The sequence below is a fragment of the Akebia trifoliata genome, chromosome 6, assembly GCF_017979445.1.
Source record: "Akebia trifoliata isolate Shusen 1 chromosome 6, ASM1797944v1, whole genome shotgun sequence".
Lineage (NCBI taxonomy): Eukaryota > Viridiplantae > Streptophyta > Magnoliopsida > Ranunculales > Lardizabalaceae > Akebia > Akebia trifoliata.
Genome location: NC_141380.1, coordinates 11,335,423 through 11,359,266, shown reverse-complemented (window position 1 = coordinate 11,359,266; position 23,844 = coordinate 11,335,423). Strand labels below are relative to the sequence as shown.

At 36.7% G+C, this 23,844-nt stretch overlaps 1 protein-coding gene across 2 annotated transcripts in view; it reads left to right on the top strand.

The window, feature by feature from the left end:
• LOC147400213 (FAD-linked oxidases family protein) overlaps positions 1 to 20,917 on the top strand; it is a 73,911-nt gene extending 52,994 nt beyond the window's left edge. The window contains exons 12-18 of one of the 2 annotated variants that reach the window (XM_086445828.1): positions 2,873 to 2,981; positions 6,779 to 6,888; positions 15,029 to 15,091; positions 15,942 to 16,021; positions 16,144 to 16,274; positions 17,535 to 17,578; positions 20,663 to 20,917. In XM_086445828.1, coding sequence (XP_086301954.1) covers positions 2,873 to 2,981; positions 6,779 to 6,888; positions 15,029 to 15,091; positions 15,942 to 16,021; positions 16,144 to 16,274; positions 17,535 to 17,578; positions 20,663 to 20,782 — 657 coding nt within the window. In that variant the 3' untranslated portion in view covers positions 20,783 to 20,917. Of the gene's footprint in view, positions 1 to 2,872; positions 2,982 to 6,778; positions 6,889 to 15,028; positions 15,092 to 15,941; positions 16,022 to 16,143; positions 16,275 to 17,534; positions 17,579 to 20,662 lie in introns of those variants that run through there. The other variant, XR_015179231.1, reaches the window with a different exon arrangement.
• The last annotated feature ends 2,927 nt before the right edge of the window (positions 20,918 to 23,844 follow it).

Below are 23,844 nucleotides of genomic sequence, written 5' to 3'. Positions count from 1 at the left end.
CTAATCCTATTACTCAAATTGGAACACTTCTAATTATAGTCTAAATAATAAAAATGAATTTAAAACAAAAATAGAAATTAGAAAATAAATTAAAACCTAAAAAACTTAGAAACTAAACAAAATAGAAATTTCTTAGAGTTGAAAGAGAAACTAACCAACTTCTAAATAACTTAAAACTAAAATAACTTAAAGACATATGGCTAAAATCAAAGTTGGGATGAGTCTTGACCCAACTGGGTTAACCTGAACCAGGCTGGTGAAATCCAAGTTGACCCGGTTTGATTGAGTCAACTCGGTTTGTCAATATTGCTGATTTCTTTCTTCAACGCTTAACTCGATTAGCGACATTAAGATAAGTGTCAACAAGCCCATCTACATCAAGTATCCTCGGTAAGATAACCCATCTTCGATCAACCCCCAATGTAGAGAGTAATAGGTCGACGCTACGCGAGAAAATTATCACCACTGAACGTTAAATTGATGATAGATTTAGCAATCTGATTGAAGAGGGTGGGAGGAACAAGGGATTTATAATCCATTACAAAGATGCTTCACCAAAAAGCAATTATTATGATATCGGATAAACAAGAGTAAAGAAGTTGGATCCTAGATGAAATCAATGAGCAAGATGTTGACAACCAAAGAGAGCTTCATTAGCCAGAAACAGAAAAACGCGATGTAGAAATGGGTTTCCTAAGAGCTGAAATTGAAAAAGAAGGGTAAAAAACCCTATCAAACCTCGATGATCCAAAGATCAGAGGTTGTAGATGGGATTTAGAGCCAAAAATGACCTACTTTTTAATGGGGTTGAAAATCGGAGAGTTGGATGAAGAGATATCAACAAAACATGCAAATTGAGGACGATGAGTTCACAACCTGCAATTGCTCGAAAACCACATCAAGTGACCTCAAAATCCAGATTTGAGGAGTCCATGAGACCTGAGAGATGAAACTCCATCGGAAGCACTCATCAATGGAGGTTTGGAGCTGAACAGGGCTGATGTCATCATGACATCATGTTGACATCAGCAGAAAAAGGAGCAAGGGAAACCCTAGCTTTGATACCAACTTGATTATTTGGGAAAACATGCTTACAGGGCAATGATCCTACAAGCCTTTGTATATTAAGATGAAGAGAAGATTTTAAATGTACAAGTATATCCTCATACATACACACACACCAAAAATGATACAAACACACACACCCATAAGAAACTAGACACTTGACAACAATAAGAACCAAGGAGATCAGCATATGTTTTAAAAATATGAGAAGAGCTTAGAAACCTTGATGCCCAACTACGACAAGGATGCAAGATGTACCTGATATGAACACGACATAGATACACCACGCATTTTTAAATATCTAGGAAACATAACATAGGCAAACTATCTTCCTTTCCTAGCACCAACATCAAGACACTTGAAGTTCTTTTTGCAAAATTTTCTTTGAAATCCCTATTCATTTTGCTTAGTTTTTTATGAACAAGGTATTTCCACCATTTGTTTTTTAAATGCGATAAAGAAATTGCATTATTTCTTAATTTTTTTGATAGCTTAGAAAATCAAACTTCTCAACTGTCATTTAGAACCTATCCAAACCCCAATAATTTTTTTTTTTTTTTTTTTTTATCAAAATCGATTCCTATATGCGTTTTGGGTAACAATTGAATATTAGTGTATACTTCATTGAAACTTGTAAGAATTTTATTAATAAAAACAAAAAAAGTAAAAAAAAAAAAAAAAATCATGGACTTTGAAGTTTGCAGTTTGTGGAGTACAGTACACAACATGTCTCAAAGTGAGATTAGACATGCAGAGGCTTCTAATAGGCTGTCTAGAGGACAACACACTTGGTTCGAGTTATAAGGGAGGTTGAGTTTTATGAGGATGGTGATTTCTCATTTAGTATTCTGGGTCATGAGGGACATGGTTCAAAGTTTTGTGAACCAGAATTTTTGTCCGAGACTGAAGAAAAAACAATTGACCCCAAAATTGGATGTTTTGGAATGTCTCAGTCGGGAAATGTTAGTTTTTATCCCTCACCTGGACATCTCCTCGAGTCGAGATTTTAAACTTTGTCAAGGGAAATGCAAGTCATATAGTCATGAGTTTTTTTATTTATTTATTTATATACTGAAACCAATGTGATTGTTATTATTTTCATGTATAAATATAGTTACATTTGTGTGTAGGCCCTTAGAGACTTGAGTCAACATGTAATAGAACTCCCTTAACATTTATTTCCTTGGTTTCTATGGATATTTATTATAGTTGGTACATATTAAAAAATATATATTCATTATTGTTGATAGTTTAGGGGTGCTTCATGCTCTTTTTTTAAACAACGTTTTCTAAAGTTTCAACGTAAAATTTCTCCATATTCCATCAATTCCATGAAAAAGGTATTATTTAAACACTGAGTTGAGAATTTTCTTTTCCTTGGAGACCGAAAATATGTTGACATTGAAATTTCATAGCTTCCTCTACTGTAAATAAGAGAGAGAGAGAGAGAGGTGATAAAAGGGGTTACTAATTGCTAGTGAGTGCATTGACTTTAGAAGGATACGGGGGAGATGGGTGTGGTGGGCCAGAGGGAAGGAGAGATGATAAAAGGGGTTGCTAATTGCTAGTGAGTGCATTGACTCTAGAAGGATATTGGGTTGATGGGTATGGTGGGTCAAATTGACATGGGAATAACCTATGGCCATGTGGAGTGGAGAAGCATGTTGATTATTAATTGTTGATAAATAATTGGGTAAAAATTGTGGTTGAGAAGCATTGCTAATTGTTGATAAATATTTTATTGGATAAGAGGCATGTTGATTACTTACTTGGCTCCTTTGCATATTTTCTCTTTGTCCTCATTTAGGTTTCGAGGGTAGAGCTGTTGGATGAGGTTCAAGTGAAGGCTATCAATATCGCCAATGGGAAGAGTTTGCCTGAACTTCCAACATTGATGTTTGAATTTATTGGCACAGGTGAAACATCATATATTCTAAATGCATTTCTCCCAAGAAATATGATATCTTATTGCAGTTTCCTTAAAATTCTGTGCGATAGAAAAATGGTATTTTTGTCATTTCTTGTCCACCTGGTCCTCTTTTCCACAATTTTTGCCCCTTTATTAATTTCAACAGTCTATAATCTTATGTCATAGTTTTTTTTTTTTTTTTTAGGTTTAATAATGTATTTAGCAAAATAAACAATTCAAAGAGAAATTAGGCATCTCCAAGGATCACTTGCTTCCGTCTAAAAAAGGAAATCCTCAAATAATCGACCCTTAAACTTGTTAAAAAACTTAGACCAATAGAAAAGGTTTTAACTCTAAGGATGATGTCATGGAATCACTGTTCCTTCCCTTCTAAAGACATCTTGTTTCTCTCCTTTCAGAGACCTCAAACCACAGTAAAGGAGATCAAATTCCAAATGATACTCCTTGAAGAGAAAGTCGATGGTTGTCAATTCTAGAATGGTCAGAGATCAGACCAAGGAAGAATCCAGTGAATGGCTGAGAGATTAAAACAGGGGGACCAGATGGATTTGGCAATATCAGTGTGAGAGATATAATCTGTTGATACTCCCCCTAACTTTACACAATGGGCAAAAAATCTACTATGATGAAGTTCTGGGAATGAGATGACCGGCTGTCACAGTTTCCTTGAGATTCTCCACTGACTTTCTTTGTGTGTGTTGTTACTGTTTTTGTTTCTTGTATTTAGGTTGTTCATCTTGATCACCCTTTTTCTTTCGTTTCTTAGTAAAATTCTTTGCTTATTAGACAAAAAAAAAAGAAGGATTTTATCCAGAGTGGCAATCTAGACAAAATACCACTTTGGATCCCAGAATAGCCGGAGCATCAGAACTATCTTGAGATACGCTCGTGAGAAAGTGATAAAATAATCCGTGAAGGAGCCATCTTGACTCTTAACCAAAACTGAGTATCGGAGAATGGAATGCTCAAGAAGCTTTTGGTAAGGTTGGCTGGGGAGTTCACCTCCCAATCATTGGAACTTTCTTTGAGTCCAAAGTTCTAAGATGTATCACTCTTAGACTCAATAAGAAAATTTTCGCAAAAGCTTATTTTGATTCAGTGAAATGGAGTTAAGGTATGAAACTGATTCATCAGAGGTGCCTCCCCATACCAGCAATCTTCCAAAACCTTGAACTTCACCCTTTCACGAAATTCGGGCAAAACCTTGGGGATGTCTTTCTGTCTCACATCTGACGAGGTCTTACTTGCTCCACTTGCCCATCCTAAACTCCAGCCTCCATATTTTGCTTGAATGATCTTCCTTCTTAGACAATTCTGGTGTAGACTAAACCTTTAAAGCCACTTCCCCATTAGAGCCATTTTTATCTTAGGTTCTGCATTCCTACCTCCATTGTTTTTCTAGATCGACCTTATTCCGTTGGACTAGATGAATCTTATTTGACCTATCCTTGTCATTCCACAAGAATTTGCTGAAAAATTTGTCCAAACGCTTTTCACCTGACTTCATGAATGAAAAAAGGAGAAAATAAACTGGCATGCTGGATAATGACTCTTGATAAGAGTCAATTTGTTTCCTCTGGAGTAAAATCTAGTTTTCTATGTTCTTATTCTTGCATCTTGTTCTGGCATCGAATCCCATATGGCCTTTGATCCGTAGCTTGCAAACTTCAATTTTTGACAGCTTTATGGCTAGGCATGACACCACTTCAAAATAGTATAACAACCCCTTGAAAAATCTAAGTTGGGAATGGAATGCATCCATGAATACCAATTTATTATCAGCAAGCTAAAATTGATAGATCATGACCCTCCCAATTTTACACACAAAGCCTTTGATTTTTCCTCCTCGGACCTTTTTTGAACAAGTTTCTCTAGGGACTCCACCATTATGTAAAAAAGGAATGGTGAGAAGATTATGCCCCTCCAGTTTTAGCCACAAAGCCTTTGATGTGGCCTTGTCAGACCTTTCTTGAAGCAAGTTTCCTTGGGGACTGGACCAATTTATCAAGAAGGAACGATGAGAAGATCTGCCTTGTCTTAGACCCTTAGAGCTCTTGAAATAACCCCAAGGACTCTCATTCATCATGATCGAGAAGGCCGTTGATGATATACACCTCATAATCCATCTTATCCAGATACACTGAAACATGCCATTTTCATCATATATTCTAAAACATCCCAATTAATGTAATCGTAGGCATTCTCAGGATAAATCTTATACATAGCATTTGGTCTACTCTCCTTTTTTTAGTACCAATACATTCATTTGCATGGATGTAATCCAAAATTTGTTTCCATTTAATGGAACCTCCTTGCTTTGGTGCAATCACTGAGGCCATGACCGTCTTTATTCTTGTTGCTAGTGTTTTAGTGAATATCTTATATGTTGTACCCACCAGACTAATCTGCATCAGAGCTGATAGATCCTCTACCCCATTCTTCTTAGGGATCAAGACCATGGAGGTGCCAGTGGAGCATGACTCAAGGTAGGCCTTGCCTTGTAATTTCTTCACCACCTACAGAAAATCTTCCTCAATAACCTCACTGCAACACCGTTTTTTTTTTTTTTTCCTTTTCTGAGAAAAGGGTCACTGTAAAACTATCAGATCCAGTAGATTTATCTTCATCCTTCCATCTTATGATCTCCCAAACCTCGTCCTCATGAAAAGGCCTCCCATGTTATTAGTCATCCAAAATTTGGTCAAAAGACAGATTGTCCAGGTAGTGTCTTGGACTGCCCCAATTTGAATACAATTCTTCATAGAAATCCATGGTTTCTTTCATTAAACAGTCCTCTCCTAATATTTTGAACCCGTGGTGGCCAATCTAGATAAGAAATTAGAGTGTATGTGCCAGCTATAGCTATCGATACCATATTGAACCAAAAGCAAATGAACTCAAGGGGCCCCTCTGAGAGTGAGACATTGTATTGTGTCTATGTAGCGATTGGACAGAAACGCTCAACTGTGGCACAATTAGTTCAAATTCTTTCAGAAGCGAATGCTTTGGAATATTCCATTCTTGTAGCAGCCACCGCTTCGGATCCTGCTCCTCTGCAATTTCTGGCCCCATATTCTGGGTGTGCCATGGGGGAATATTTCCGCGATAATGGAATGCACGCATTAATAATCTATGATGATCTTAGTAAACAGGCGGTGGCATATCGACAAATGTCATTATTGTTACGCCGACCACCAGGCCGTCAGGCTTTCCCAGGGATGGTGTCTATATATATTCCCATCTCTTTGAAAGAGCTGCTATGGACCACATGGATGAAGAAAGCACTATTGTTATCACCTTTTATCCATCCCACTCTCAATTTTAGTTACCAACCCCCCTCAACTAATTTGACCCTTTTTTGAAACCCATCTTCATGTTACATCATGTATCTCTTCTTTGAAATCGAACCGAAAAAATTTAGCTAACAAATCTTTTTTTCCTTGTGACCACTCTGAAAAAATTCCTCATTGCAAAATTTGAGTTTTCCTGAGTGCTTTATTCTTGAATCTGAATTAACTCTTTTGAAATCAGGATATGCTGATTTATAATATAGAAGGATCTCTTCTGCAGGATGCCAGTATACATCCAATGGAGTGTTCCTCACTCTATTGTGCATGTGTGTAGTTTCTGTCTATCTGTCTTGGATTATATGTTGCACTTGCTTCTCATGACCAAATCCGCTATGTCCTGTATGCATACATGGCTTTTTTTTTGTATGACTTGCACTTGATGATCCTCAGTCTTGTGTTCTAAGTGATAATTTTTCTCCTGTATTATTTTCAGAAGCATATTCACGTGAGCAAACATTGATTGTTCAGAATCTTGTTTCTGAACATAATGGTTCTGATTTTGTTTTTGCAGAGGACCCAGAAGCTAAAAAGGAATTGTGGAAGGTAAAATTAGTTACAAATTCTTACAGGAATTGAATTGTCTCCATCAAATCAGTTGACTGCTAGGGACCCTGGTTTATTTCTGTTTGCAATGGGCTTGATTTATTTTTGTTTTGATACATATAGACATAGTTATTGTAGGCTTTTCTGTTTGTCCTATGCTCCTTCTAGAATGGATTTATTTACTAATCTTATATAATTAAATTTACAAGGGAGTGTTTGTGAGGAACTCTGCCTATATGAGCATTAGGCCTGCTGCATTGCTAGCCCCAAGCCTGGATAAAGGAGGTTGCACACTTTGACTTGTGTCAGAGGGTTTCTATGGAAATAATGCGCTGTAGTGTGCAGTTGAGCCTTAATATATCGATTCATGTTAGTTTTTTCTTCATTACTCGGTTCAGGGATTGATGAAAGCATGTGTCTGGCTATTTGCATATTGGCTATTTCTTTCACTAAATCAAAAAGTAAGTGGTAACATTTCCAAACACAAGTTTATTCCAATCTCTGACCAAGTGCTTGAATTCTTTGCATTTTCAATTGGACCCATTGATGTTCAGATTCCAGGACGTGAAAATTTTTTTTACATTGGCTGCCGACCTGATATAAGCCTCTTTTTCTGGGCTTGGGACAGAATGTAGGTAAATGAAACACTTCACAGGCAGAGTTTGTTGAGGAGGGATTGGCCTGCTTTGGGTGTTATATTTATTGTATCCCTGTTTAGCTCATAACCCTCTTATATTCATTGTTCGATACCTTCCTAATAGGTTGCCTTTTTGGGATAGATTTTTTTTATTAAGTATAAATTTTATTTCAAAAAAGGAGGATGAGATGACCCCCTAACAGGTTGACTTTTCTTCCTTTACCTAATTTTATTCCTGATAGGTTGACCTTTTTGGATAGATTGTTGGTTAACATTGTATCAGAGCAGAAGGTCTGTATTAGTCATGGGTTTGATTCTTTCCACCCTTTGGGTGGGGGTGGGGAGTGGTGTGCATGCACGTGCTTGTGGGAGGTTGGGGTTGAGTTTGGGATTTGCCTCCTCCCAGGTGTTATGTACTATCATATTCCTATTTAGCCCATGACCCATTTATATTCATTGTTTGTCCCATTCCTAACAGGTCGACCTTTTGGGATAGATGGTTGGTTAACAGAGTTGGCTTAAAATAAGAAGGAATTGCAAAATGATGTTAAACTTTACATTCCTGTATTTGGGAAAAGTAAGTGCCAACTTAGCCAAGTTGGTAAGATGTGTGGAGAATTGCTTTGATGTCCTAGGTTCAAACCCCCTTAACCCAACTTCACCTGTCTAACCACTAATCTTTTTTACTTGTCAAAAAAAAGTATTGAGGATAAAGCATAGATGCTAGTGGTGGTGAACTGCTGATGTTTGAGAGGGTAGATAGACTTTTCTGGATCATTGGACCATATCCCATGCTTTTGGATTGCCTGTAGGAAATCTTATTTTTCCTCTTCAGGTTTGTGATGGTTTTCATGGTAGTTCTAAGCCAATATGTTGATTCTGATTAGCTTATTTCCCTCTCAACAGTGTCAAAGGGATGTTCGTTAGTTACATACCCATAATTAAATTACGAAATCTGAAGATAAGGCTAGGGTTATGTGGTTTTCCAGTAAGTTGTGTTATCTATGAATTGGGTTTTCTTGAGCTAAAATGATGAATATTTGCTAAGATTTGTGATCTAAGTGAACCAAACAAGCCTGATCTATGAAAAAGGCTTCACTTGGTCCAACTAGATTTGTCATGCCGGAACGCCTCCAAGCCATTTAGAAGTCAAAATCTTCACTCTTTGGCTTGTCAAAACTTCAGGTGTTGGAAAAGCTATAGAGAATCATAACTAACTTCTAAAGGTTGTTATTAGGTTTAAAATTTTGTTTCGGATAAATGTTTTGGTCAAGGAAAAAAATCGAAACAAAATTGAACATTACGTTCAAAACGTTTCTAAACATTCGTAAGAATCAGCATTTTAGAGATAAATATTGTAAAGAAAAAAATATGTTTTAGGTTTAAAAATATCCCTTATAACTGCTTTTGTCATGTGTCACCAATACACATCATTAACTCCTTTTTCTCTCAAAATCCTATTGTTCAAGGTTGAAGGAGATACAATCTCATTGTAAAAGGTGAGGATAAAAATATGGGTGTAGTAGTCATCAGCTTTTGTCCTTTTTCTTTTGCATTTTTCTCCTTATTCTTTTTTTCAGGCAGGTCTTCTTGTCCTTCTTTTGTATCTTTTTTCTTTTTTCCCTCTTTAATCTAGTAGATTTACTCATCAAACAATAAGATAAAGATGAGGGTAAAAAATTTTACCCTAGAGATCGCATATGGCTTGTTTGGGAGAGAAATAATTGTTTAGGCTAGAGGTTTAAGACTTGGGTTCTAAGGTTATTTGGATTAATCTCTTACAGAAGATTGGGGTTAAGGGGAGTTATACACCAATAAGATTCGTTAAAGCTGCAAAAAATAAGAGATTTTAGGGGAGTTGTACTCCTCCCTTTACTATACAAATTTGTGGTCTACAAAATAGAAACTCTCCCTACTTCCCATAAACTTGACTCTCTTTCTTAGAACTCATGTAAGAAAGACAGACGCGAGTCGGTTCCCAGTAGCGATACCACAAAATCTTGTTTGGAAATAAATATCCCAAATATATAAGGCTTAGATACACGTAATATGTGTATATATATACTAGAGTTTGTCTATGCCTTCGGCATGGGTATCCTCTTTTGCGTTAATGGGGTAAAAGAGGAAAAACAATAAAGTTGGAGTTGGAAATGGGTAGTAGAGGAAAGACAATAAAGTTGTAGGGGTATTCTTAGAAAGGAAGAGAATAGGAAACCGTTAAATAATTATGTTATTATTATGTTTCTTATTTTAGTATGTCCTTTTTAGTCTTTTTACTAAATACAGACTTTGTAATGCTATAAAGCCTGATTAGGGCTAATTAATCAAATAAACTCTTCTTTTTCTAAACTTCAACTTGGTATCAGAGCCAAGCTCTCTCGACCTCTAGCACCACCCACTTCTTCATCTGCTCAAATTTTTACTGCCCTCATCTTCCTTAAATCCCCTCCACACCTCTGGACTTCATTTTTATCACCCCTACGGGGGTTCTTCTTTACTGTATACCCTAATCGCATCATGCGATAGGAGCCTAAGACCTGTTTGAAGCCTGCAATCAGGCTGTTCCATCAGCAACACTGCTGTTTGGGGTTGGCGACAACAGCAATGTGATGGTTTGCTGAAGATTAAGCCTGCGACACCTCCACAGTGCATTGTGACACAGCAATTGCTATCGTTAGGCTATTTTTGACCCGCTAGATTACAACAGTTTGCTATTATTTCTCCTGCGACACAACAAACATCCTGTTAGTGTCTTCCTATTATAGCAGATTGTTGTTTTGTTGTCTTTGACATCTTACAATCATAGCAAAACCTTGTTTTGAGGCTTGCGATCACTGCAGAGGTGCAGTTAGAACCTTGCGATCATATCAGCAGGTGTTTTTGAGGCTTACAATCACTGCAGAGGTTCTGTTAGAGACTTGCAATCATAACAGAAGGTTGTTTTGAGGGTTACGATCACTGCAGAGGTGCAGTTTGGAGCCTACGATCAGTACAGAGGCTGTTTGGAGATTTGTCTGAAATCTGTGATTAGCACAGAGGCTGTTTGGAGCCTCACAGGGTGTTTTTTGGATCTGGTTAGAGGGCTGCGATTAGCACATATGCTATTTGGAGCCTGTATTCACAGCAAGGGTGTTGTTGAGAGTTTTTCCCTTATCTTCTTTGAACTCCCTTCATTGTAGTGTGATTTTTTATCTCTCTCATTATATCTTTCAGGATTTGGAGTCAAAGAGGACGATTGGCACTGAACGTGAAGTGCATAGACTGTATCTCTTGGACATACCTAGTTTACGTAGCACCCATTCTACTTCCCAAATTAGTAATAGTAGTCAGTCTAATAAGGCTCTTGTAATGCGTTGGCCCTTACGCTTAGGCCATATTTCTTTTGGATATTTGAAACACATGTTCCCTGCTTTGTTTAATAATAAAAATTTACTTGAATTTTCTTGTGAAACTTGTCAATTAACTAAACATGTGCATTCCTCTTATCCTATTAGTATGAATACTACTGCACCTGCTATGTTTGGCCTAATCCATTCTGATGTGTGGGCTCTTTCACCCGTCACCTCAACTCTTGGTTTTCGATATTTTGTCTTATTCATCGATGACTACAGTCGTACCACGTGGGTCTATCTTATGAAAAACAAAAGTGAAGTTTTTGGAATTTTTAAACGATTTCTTGTTATGGTTCATACGCAGTTTGGTCGTACTGTTAAGACCTTCCGGTCTGATCATGGTTCGGAGTACACCTACAGTGAGGTCTTGAAACTTTGTTTGGAGTCTGGCATTGAGCATCAAATGTCCAATGTTAAGACTCTTCAGCAGAATGGTTGATCAGAAAGGAAAAATCGTCATATTCTAGAGTTAGTCCGTGCCCTCTCTATTAGCATGAATGTGCCCCAATCCTATTAGGCCGATGCAGTGCTTACCTCTGTTTATCTTATTAATCGAACCCCCTCTCGGGTCCTTCAGTTTGCCACGCCCCTTTCTCGACTCTATCCGAGTAGTCCTGTGTTTCCATTTCCTCCGCGTGTGTTCGGGTGTGTCTGTTTTATTCAAATTCTTGACCAAACTCGTACTAAACTTGACCCTAAGGCCGTTAAATGTATTTTTTTGGGTTATTCCTTTACCCAGAAAGGATACCGTTGTTACCATCCTCTTTCTCGACGGTGGTTCATTTCTCGAGATGTTTCCTTTTTTGAACAAACCCCATACTACAATGAACATGTCGACATTCCATCTGAGTGGTTTTTCCTAGATTCCTCTGATGATCATTTCTCTTCTTTATTTCCTCTTCCCCTGCCAGTTCCTCCTTCTCCAACTCCTGTCAGTTCGTTAACTCCTCCATTGTAGGTTTACTCTCAACGTCCACGCGATACTACCATCACTTCTATGCCAGACCAGCTCACCTCCTCGCCTCCAGCTCCGCCTCCGTCTATTCCCTGTGATGATCGTCCTATTGCAAGTCGTAAGGGGAAGCACACTTGTACCTACCCCATTTCTAATTATATATTTGATTCTACTCTCTCACCCTTCTATCGGAGTTTTCTTGCTTCTGTTTCTGTTGTTTCTCTTCTTACTACTGTTGCAGATGCTCTTACCCATCCTGAGTAGCGGGCAGCTATGATTGATGAATTGAATGCTTTTGAAAAGACTCAAACTTGGGATCTTGTTCCTCTTCCACCTGGTAGGAAACTTGTGGGTTGTCGTTGGGTCTTCACTCTTAAGCATAATCCAGATGGTTCTATTGCTCGTTATAAGGCCCGTCTGGTGGCCAAGGGTTATGCTCAGACTTACGGGATTGATTATCAGGAGACATTTGCTCTGGTTGCCAAGATGACTATCATTCGTGTTCTCCTTTCTGTTGCCGCTATCAAAGAGTGGCCTTTTTTTTCAATTGGATGTCAAGAATGCATTTCTCAATGGTGATTTGCAAGAAATAGTCTATATGGTCCAACCTCCTGACTTTCTTACATCTGCTTCTCCTACACATGTCTGTCGTCTTTGCCATTCTCTTTATGGCCTGAAGCAGTCTCCTTGTGCCTGGTCTGAGCACTTTACTAATGCAATACATCATTTTGGGTTCGATCAGAGTTCTGCTGATCACACTCTCTTCTTACGTCACTCCCGAGGCAAAACTGTTGCTCTGATTGTTTGTGTGTATGATATTGTTCTTGCTGGAGATGATGATGATGGCATTGCCGAGGTCAAAACTTACTTAGGACGTCAATTTGAGATTAAGGACCTTGGGCATCTTCGCTATTCTTTGGGTATTGAGGTTGCTTGGTCCCATTCTGGTATATTTATTTCTCAGCGTAAGTATGTCCTCGATTTACTCAGTGACTCAGTTTAGCTTGGTTCTCGTCCAGCTGATACTCCTATTGAGCAGAATCCCAGGTTGGCTGATTCTGAAGGGGAGTATGTGTCGGATATTGGCCAGTATCAGCGTCTTGTGGGAAAATTGATCTACTTGTCTATGACTCACCCTGATATTACCTATGCTGTTAGTGTTGTAAGCCAGTTTATGCACTCACCTCGAACTTCTCATCTTACTGCTGTCTATTGCATTCTTAGATATCTTAAAGGATGTCCTAGTCGAAGTATTTTTTTTGGTAATCATGGTCATCTTTGTGTTGAGTCATAGACAGATGCAAATTATGATGGTTCAGTAACTGATAAACGGTCTACTTCTGGATATTGTACTAAAGTTGGTGGTAACTTGGCGAAGTAAGAAACAGGATGTGGTCTCTCGATCAAGTGCTGAGTCTGAATACAGAGCTATGGTACTTGGAGTGTGTGAGTTGTTGTGGCTCAAGATCTTACTAGTAGATGTTTTGTCTTCCTGTGCTTGTCCCGTTCTTACTTTATTGCGATAATAAATCAACTATTAACATAGCAGCGAATCCGGTTCCGCATGATAGAACAAAACATATCGAAGTTGATCGTCATTTTATTAGAGAAAAGATTGTTTCTGGACAGATTTGTACTCCCTTTGTACCTACATCTCAACAACTCGCTGATATTCTTACTCAAGGTGTTAGCAAAACTGCCTTTGAAGGTGTCTTGTCCAAGTTGGGTGTTGTTGATATCCACGCACCAACTTGAGGGGGAGTGTTAAATAATTCTGTTATTATTAGGTTTCTTATTTTAGTATGTCCTTTTTAGTCTTTTTACTAAATACAGACTTTGTAATGCTTTAAAGCCTGATTAGGGCTAATTAATCAAATAAACTCTTTTTTTTCTAAACTTCAACTGAAATAATAAAGTTAAAAGTTTTCCTTGAGATTCGTAAGGAAAGTAAATCCCAACGCCTCTTTATGTGGGGGATAAAGGGAGTGGGGTCCTCTGTTGTGTTTTACTACACACACACACTAGAGTTTGCCTATGCCAGACATTCTCTTTGGGTTTAAGAGGGTAGAAGAGGAAAGGCAATAAAGAGGGATATTATTGGAAAAGGGGTAGTAAAGGAAAGAGAATAAAGTTAGAGGGGTATTCTTAGAAAAGGGGTAGAAGAATAAAGGGAATAAAGTTGGAAGGGTATGCTTAGAAAGGAAGAGAAGAGTAAAGGCAATTAAGTTAAAAGTTATCCTCGAGATTTGTAACGAAATTAAATCTGAGCCCCTCTTTATTATGGTGGATAAAGGGAGTGAGGTCCACTGTTGTGTTTTATTGTATAAATATTGGAAATGAACCCTTTGTGACAATCAATATTTTGGCACTTTTTTTCCAAAAGCAATAAAAATCTATAATTTCTGCTTTGTACAATGATTTAGGGTAATCTGTAATCTTTTGGAGGGCAATTTTTTAATGTCTTTCGAATAATTTGGATAGTTGTCTTAAAGAGCCAACACAAGCCATCCCTTAAGTAGGAAATGTCCATTCACATGGAAGCATTGCTAAACCATACAAATTACATCATTAAGTAGGAAATGTTCATACTCCTGAATGAGGGAGATTTCTTGTAATCCTTGCATGCAACTTGAACTTAAAATCACTATATAGTTTCATCATCAAATTTCTTTCCAAGCACTTACAACCTTAATATAAAGAGAATGTATGCCCTTCTTATTGATGCATTAAATGGATTTGTTGGTGGCTTTTGATGTTCCCATGGCTATCGTCTACATGTTTCTTCACACTCTCAATCTAAGTACTTGGAAGTTTGAGCTGTCATTATGATGCCCCAGCGGCCTTTTTTTTTCCCTATTTCTTTTTCTAGCTAGTAAACATAGTTGACTAAGTTTTATGGAAAAGTGGTTCAGAACTCTCATATACCTTTTCAAGGGTGACCTTGATTTTATTTTGTTGTATATCTTTGCAATAGTTTTCACCTTGCACCATCAAATGTTGTCCATTTTTAATTATTTATTGCAAATGTTACGATTTTAACTAATGAAGTTGTCTGTGTGATGATGTCCATGTGAGAAACTTGGTAGAAATAGGCATGACATTTACCCTTTTCTTTCAATTTCTGGTAAATCTAATATGGTGGTTCCTTGCATGTAGATAAGGAAGGAGGCACTCTGGGCTTGCTTTGCGATGGAGCCTGCTTTTGAAGCAATGATTTCGGTCAGTCTTTGTTAACATATTAGATTTTACTATCTTATAGTGTATTTGGAATTTTGTTGATGTGGAAGTTGTGAATTTATATGATGTGTCGTGAGTGAAAATTCTTGTCATTAATTAAAGTAAGATGTAAAGCATACCGTTCAAAAGAATAAGATGTAAAACTTCTGTACTTCAAACTTGATTAGACCGTGCAAGTTAATTCATCTGATCATTATTGCAAATTGGTTCTGCTAAGTTTTACCTTGATTTGATTATAAGGACCTGCTTGGTATGCCCACAAAACAATGTAAACAAAAGTACTGCAGTCTCCAGTCAAAATTTTATCAGGTGGTTGGTTTCCCTCCGTCAACCACGCATCACTTCAAAGTTTTGCATGCCCCCATGATTTCCGTCAAGGAATGGCTCAAAAATTTGCCATCTCAAAAATCACTCCAAAGACCGCAAAGTTTTGCGACACTAGACTTTGCATATTTATGGGCATTCCCAGCACTTTAATTACATGAAAAAGGGATGGGAATATTCATCTCAATGATTGTCAGTCTGGTCCTTGCTTTTAACCAAAAACATTTGAGAAAGCTTAACTACCTTGTGTTTTTTTTTTTTTTTTCCTTTGTTGTTGGACTTTTCAATCTTGTCACCATTGTAAGAGTTGCTAGAAAGCTTAACTACCATATTTGTTTTCACTTATTTTTGTTGTTGTATTGTGTAAAAAAAAAGATTAAAACTAACCAACTACCCTGTCTCGTTTTTCCTTCTTTGTCAATACTCTTTCTGTATGGTATGATCAACTTTTTATTTTCTCTGCCTTGACTGTCCCAGGAAATTTTCACATATTCTATTTTTCTTGCAGGATGTATGTGTTCCTTTGTCACGGCTTGCAGAATTAATATCAAAATCTAAACAAGAGCTTACTGCATCACCCTTGGTGTGGTATGTTGGTTTATTCTAAATACATACCAAGCTTAAAAAATAACTGAATTAGGTTAAAACATATTTAGCAATGGAGGATTTTCCATGAGTCAACTTATCTATGTTGCCGTTTCTAACTCCAGTACAGTCATTGCTCATGCTGGTGATGGGAACTTTCATACTCTTATTCTATTTGATCCTGCCCAAGAAGAGCAACGGCAGGAAGCGGAGAGATTAAACCACTTCATGGTTCATACTGCCTTATCAATGGAAGGTACTGATAATACTAGGAACCAATATTTAAGCAATTCTTGCTCTTAATAAAATATTGGGATGGTGGGTTTTTGTTAGTCAGATTTTGACCTTTTGGATGGTGTCTTGAAAATCTCTCTACCTGTACTTATTTCCTGGTCAGTAGATGTGAAAATCTTGGTTCAAAATCTCACTTTGTCTCATTTGAGATACTTTGGCTTTTGACCTCACCTGTACGAAATATTAGTAAAATATCAAATTCCCAAGTGTTCCACATTTGATTTAAAATGTTTTTGCATGTCTCAGCTACATTTTTACAAAAAAAGTAAAGTAAAACATAAAAAACTACACGAAACCTTGTGATTTCTCCCAAAACCCATGACTTCTGTGGTAACTGATAAGGTTCTGAGATTCCAGTAATGAAATTTTCTCTCGCCCCACCTTTCCCCATTAAATCAATAAGATTGAAGTAGGAGGGTTGTGTTTAGAGATAGAGGTAGAGGAGGAAACAAGGAATTGGTTATGGTTTATCTCTACTGGTAACGAGCTTGATACTGTGATGCTGGAAGTTGGAAAGGTGGTAGTGCAAAACAAGAAAAACTTCTATCACCATCAAAAGTCAAGACTTTCAACACAGTATTGATGCCCAAAGCATCATAACCTCCATATAAGTCACGAAATAACTATCATAGGTATTAGAATAATCTTTCGAACACATCTTACTGCTTTTCAGTTCGAGATATGAGGTAAAAGTTGTCTTAGAAATTAATGACAGCTAGGGTCGATTGAATTGGAGAACCTGGATCTCCTTAACTTGCATTTTCACATTTTGTGGCTTCAAACAACTATTGATCTTTGATCTACGACTGGACGATTTAGAAGGCCTTCTACTTTGGTTTGTATCATTCTCTCTCTGTTGGAGAAAAACTTGTCCTCGAGTTTGATTGGATAGGTCCAGGACTATTCCTTTGCATAATCTCTTCAACGCTCTTTCTGATATTTATGTTCAATCTCAAAGAAGTTACTAAAATCATTAGATACCACAGATAAATCCTTTTCGAATCTATTCATTGGGCGGTTTAGCCAAACATAACACCTCTGGGCTTTGAAATTAGGTTATGTGCTATATGCTCTATGCTAACTGCTTACTGCATATAAAAATACGAAAAAGTGGGTAATTGCTCATTCTTGACTTATCTACTGTATCTCACCTTCTAGATAGCTAGTTTTTACACTTGTACTGCCACTGTAGTTTTAAGATCTGCTCTTTATATTTGAACAGGGACATGTACTGGAGAACATGGTGTTGGAACTGGGAAAATGAAGGTATGTATTTCTCAGTTATGCATTTGAAATAGCGTACCATGGCATGTAGCATCATTGAGTTTCACCTTTTTCCAACACCATCGGGCCAAAGTAGCCAGCATTATCATTGCACCATGGCTTACTATATGTTGCACCATGCACACCAACTACTACTTTAGTATAGGGGGGTATTAATGGGCTGGGATCGGGTCAGATAAATTTTGAATAGGCCTGTTGACCTAGCCTTATCATACAGTTCAAATCCTGGCCACCATGGCCCGCATTGACGCCACTACAAGTTTTTGTTGCAATGTTACTATATAAATAGACACATAGTAAACATGCATTCCTTCTATAACTCTCTTTTTTTTCCCTTTATGTTCTCGTTTATTTTCTTTTTGTTAGATCCTTATATTCTATTGTTTAACAAATTTGCTTAGATAAGTGAAAGATAGTTTTGTAAGACCTAGTAAATGTAAACATAATGTTCCCCAATCTACATTGGTGTAATGTGCACACAATTTAAGGAGTTTTTTTTTTTTTTTGTGGGTAAACTGGACTTGAACCCACAACCTCAAAGTTCCTTTGCAATATATCAACCCAACTGAGCTAGGGGTCTAATAGATGTTCAATTTCTAGATGTGTGCTTTTCTCTAGTAATGTTGTTTAATATTAGGAACTTAGACTCCCACACTTTTTTTTCATAAAACACCCAATAATAAAAATAAATTACGTGTTTGAGGTGGTGTGGATCATGGTTTAAAGATCCATTTTGTTTCGTAATGTTTCGTACGAAACATTTCCGTTTTTCAGCCGATCAAAAGACGAAACGATCTTGAATCCAATTTTTTTGAAATTTCAATCATTTTCTCTATGATTTTTCTTAATCCACGAGTCTACACGAGAGATCTGAGGGAGAAAGAGAAATGTGTGTGTGCGTGTGTGTGTGTGAGAGAGAGAGAGAGAGAGAGAAATCTGGGGAGAAAAAGAGATCCGCGAGAGAGAAAGGGATAGATATGGGGGAAAGAGAGATGTATATGAGAGAGAGGGGTGTACCTGGTGGTTGATCGACTTCTTTCCATTCTTCTCTTCGTCTCTATGAAATTAGGGCAGTTTTTTGTCTCAAATGGTTTTTCAAACGGATGAGATAGCTTGACCCAGTTGTATTGAAGACTGGGTCATTTAGACCACCCCTCATGTTTTGATCGACTTCTTTCCATTCGTCTCTATGAAATTAGGGCAGTTTTTCATCTCAAGTAGTTTTTCAAATGGATGAGATGGCTTGACCTTGGTCTTCTGTTGAAGACTGGGTCATCTAGACCACGCCTCATGTTTTAGTAAATATTTGAAACACTCCTGTGTTTTAAAACTGGTGACGTGGCCCTTGACCATGGTCTCTTGAGGAAGATTTTGTTTTTTTAATATTATTAATGTTTCAATGTTTTGGGATCGTTTCGGAAAAACCTTCAAAAACCGAAACATCGGGACAAAGTGAATTTTTAAACCATGGTGTGAATGACCATTCTAATTTTGTTTTTTCAATGACTACCCCTTTTCCATTTATTCTTCTCCATAATAGTTCTAGGCTTTCGACTTAGGTGAGAAAATCTGTTCTGAAGGGACTGATTGGAGAGAGAGGTGGCTTTGAAAAAACAAAACTTCAAAGATGACAAAAAATTGCATGAAACACAAGGATTTACGTGGTTCAGCAGTGTGGTAGGTCCACGGATTAGAACAAGAACAATCACTATTTTCTCGTCAATTTTATAGCCCTAGAGATCTCTATTTATAAAGCTGGGATGCGTTTATCTCCCCAAAACAGAAAACCCCCAAAATAGTAAGAAAATAATAAAACCTTAAGAAAATATTACATAATTCTCTTTTAAGTAACCCTAAAAAGGAAAAAAGAATTACAAGACAATTGCACAAAAATCTCCACCTTGTCTTGAATTCTGTTCACCGTAGACCTGGGACAATAACCTATCACACGTGCCCATTGCTCCACCTTTGCCTAAATACCAAAACCACCTTGGAGAGAAATTGCACATCTTCCACAACGTACTTTGCATCACCTATGCCCGGTATGCAACTCTACCTCAAACGTGAATTACCCGACTCAATCACCTGTCTAGTAATTCCGCAAACAACCATTGGCCTTGTAAAATCACCAGCTAGACACATCATTGAATCATCTTGGTCCACCCGGTTCGATCACACGGCCAATGAACATGTGTAGGTGTCCTGAGCCGACTGCCTAGTCGATTCCAAAGAGGGACCTCGACTCGTCCTCTCAAATCATAGGAACCACCTCACAACCGTCTGTCATATTCTCTGGTTTACTGGACTTCTCTTTCAAGACACTCTAGCCAGGCCATGTTGAACCAAGATATCCTTCACCCTTTTTTGCCAGAGATTGAAACTACCACTCATGTCAAATCTCTTGACCTCGAACTTCATGTTTGAACTCTTCACTACCATCGTATTAAACCCCAAATGAAAAGAGAAAGTAAGATCTCAGAAAACAGTCAATCTGTATTTCCTCTCCATACGAAGTAATAAAGAGAGCAAAAACAAAAATCACACAATAAACACAAGGGTTTACATGGTTCGGCAGTGTGCCTATGTCCACGAATCATAACAAGAACAATTATTATTTTCTCTTCAGTTTTACAGTCCTATAAATCTTTATTTATAAAGCCGGGAGTTGTTAAAACACATTTATCTTCCCAAAACAGAAAACCCCCAAAATTGAAGAAACCCCTTAAGAAAATATTACATAATTCCCTTTTTAGTAACCCTAAAAAAGAAACAGAATACCAGACAATTGCACAACAGTGGCTGCTGTTGGATTCCCTTTATCCCCCATTTTTTTTTTTCCTTTTTGGTTTAGAAGCCTTTGTGTCTATTCGTATATGGCGTGTGGTATTTAAAAAAAAAGTTTGGTGTAGCCACTTATTCTGTTTGGCACAGATTTAAAATGTTATTACTGAAATACTGGAATATCTAAAAAAGAAGCAATAATGCAATGCAGTGTAGAATTTTATGTTTTTGATTATTGTAAAAATAATAATGATTGGTCTAACAGAAGTTTGTTTGTAATTCCAGTACCTTGAAAAAGAGCTTGGAATAGAGGCTTTGAGGACAATGAAAAGAATAAAGGCAGTTTTAGATCCTAACAATATCATGAATCCAGGAAAGCTCATTCCTCCTCATGTTTGTATTTAAAACATAAATTTGATAATTTCTGTTAACAGTTCATCTTCCTAACTGCTTCTACTGTATAAGGTAACAATTCTGCCCCACTTTTGAGTATTATTGACATTTCAGATGTGTATGAAATAAGATCATTAACATTCCCTATCTTCTCTGTTTTTTTTTATTTATTTATTTAGGGAATTATTCTATTTTTGTTTGGGAAAATATTATTCATGTATAATTAGAAGCATCATGTTCAACATAGGTCAAGTGCGGCAGAGACGGTGTTGTTGAGATAGATGAGTGGAAAGGTAAAATTAGAAATAAATGGATCTGATAAAGAACGTTGCAAGAGTGACTGTAGATGACACTGCATATTCGACACTGAGCTGAATTGGAGGTATGTTCAGAATCATAGATTCTTTTCACTTGTATCTCGAGGAAAAGCATCTATGGTTTTAAGCACACCTCCATGTCAGCTCAGTGTCGTGGTAAGTCTCTTTGGAATTTTCTTTGATAAAATGTGTAAGAATTGTTATGAAAGGTGATAAGCTAAGAGAAAGTCAATTAGTAGAAGGATTTGAGATATCAAAAAGAAAGGCCCAATAGGACAGAGATGGAGGAACATAATTTGTCTAGCGGACCACAAATCTTTAGACTGTGATTCGTTCTAGGGGTGCACATGGTTCGGATTGGTTCGGATTTTGGCAAAATTGGAACCGAACCAAACATGATCGGTTCTACAAATTTGAAACCGAACCAATCCAATTACCCTATAGAACCGAACCAATCCAATCCAATTTTGGTTCGGATTGGTTCGGATCGATTCTCGATTCTCATACTTATTGAAAATAAATACCTTCTTCCTCAATCCAAGCATTCTATCTCCTCCAATCTTCAAACCTTTAAAACAAGTAGGACTTTTTTTAAACGTGGACTTTGGGATAATAAAAAAATTAAAAGGAAGAAGAAGAAAGAAATAAAAAACCGAAATTTTTATTTTTTAAATAATTATATATATATATATATATATAATTGGTTCGGTTTTCGGATTGGTTCAGTTCTATTATATCCTAATCCGGAATCGAACCAAATTAATCGGATTTTTTTTTCTTCGATCCGTACCCGAACCGTGTGTGTTTAATCCGAACCAATCCAATCCAAAAGCTTCGGATTGGTTCGGATCTCGGATTTACCCAATCCAATGTGCACCCCTAATTTGTTCTCCTCATCCGAAATCTGTCGGATTAAACATTTTTCCAGGAATTTGGTCTAGTAAAATTGGTTTGATAATTTTTTATTATAATAAAATGACATTTTGTGGTTGGAGCTTCTATTAATCCAAATTATGATTAAAAAACATACAGAAATATTTTACTAACCAACTTAGTAAAGATTTGAGTCTTACTAAGGGTCAAGTTGCTCAAATAGATATCCAACACCACAGCCCTCTTAAGTTGCTTCCACTAATTCAAATCCAAAAAATATAAAAATAAAAATGAAAATATACTTTTGCTTGAACTTGATCCAAGGTTTTGTAAATTACGATTACCGAACTTTCACATAACTCTCAAACTTAAAATTGAAATTAAATTTGACAGTGAAAAATTATTATTTTTTGAGATTTTTTTTATTTAAAGTTTATAGCATTTAATCCTCTACAACCTTGAAGCATTGGATCAAATTGTTACTTAGTAAGGCAAGTCGGACTCAGTCATAATTTTCTGTATAGAAGTTGATTTGACTTAACCTAGAACGATTTGACTCATCCAAAAGTGGACCAAAGCCAGGGGGCAAACTATTATTAATATGACTGCTATGATAAGAAAATTTAAGGATTTTTTTTTTTCGTTATGGATTGAATAAAAGGGCATTTATATCATTTCTTATCTAAGATCTTCCAAAATGCAACAATTAGGGTTATTGATTAACTAATGAAAAATAGATTACTTTGATGGATAAAAAAAGGAATTTTGTATTTCTTAACCTCCAAAATATATTTGAGATGGACCTCCATGTAGATTCTTCACTTCCTGAGAGAGACGATGGTTTCTTTTCTGACCAGAATGAGAGAGAATGACAATTGAGGATTTCACAGAGAGAGAGAGAGAGAGGAGGAAGGATGAAACTCCCTAAGAATATGTGATTCTTCCACCATTGACTTATCACAGAGAAAGAAAGAGATGAGAAAATGTTAGAGATTTGTTGAATCTTTCAACTCTAGCGTCGCGCACGATCGTAAAATATTTTTTTATTTTGCAAACAAGTCTCACTTGTTTATAAAATAATCAATTTTTTAAATTAATTAATTATGTCACAATTTATCTAACGTCACTATCGCGTCTCAAAATTAACTGAGGCTAATAATTGATTATTAGTCTCGTAATCCATTACAAGAATGTTACCAAATGATCCTTATATATATGTACACAAAACAAATTATTTTTATTTATTAAAAAATGATTGTAGAAAATCTAAAAATAATGTGTTATATTTCAAGAAGCAGTGAGTCAATCTATGAAAATATGTGATGTCCTATTCCCTTTGGTAGTATGAAATGCCTTAGAGCATAATACAACTCATGAGTTCAAGGAATTTCTCCTCTTTTTTCATGGGAGATATCTGTGAAAAGATGGACTTTGTTAGTTTATAACCACTTTTCATGGGATTAGAGGTTTCACAATGGGCTGATTTTTTGTGAGGATGATCTCCTCACTATAGAGATCATCCTCATAAAAAATCAGCCCATTCCAAAACTTTTTAGTCATATAAGACAAAACTTCGTCTATCGAGCGATGTCCATATACATATATATGGGTGGCGTTCAGTAACCAACGTTATCCTATATTGCTTAAAAGTTTCAGATGGATCTAATTTTTTGTGAGGATGATCTATATGGTGAGGAGATCATCCTCACAAAAAATCAGCCCAATTTGAAACTTCTAAATCCATCAATAGTGGTTTACAATTTTTGATAAAAAATCGACAATCCACAATTTTAAACCATTTTTGATTGGTTAGAAATTTCAAATTGGGCTGATTTTTTATGAGGATGAGGATGATCTCCTCACCATAGAGATCATTCTCACAAA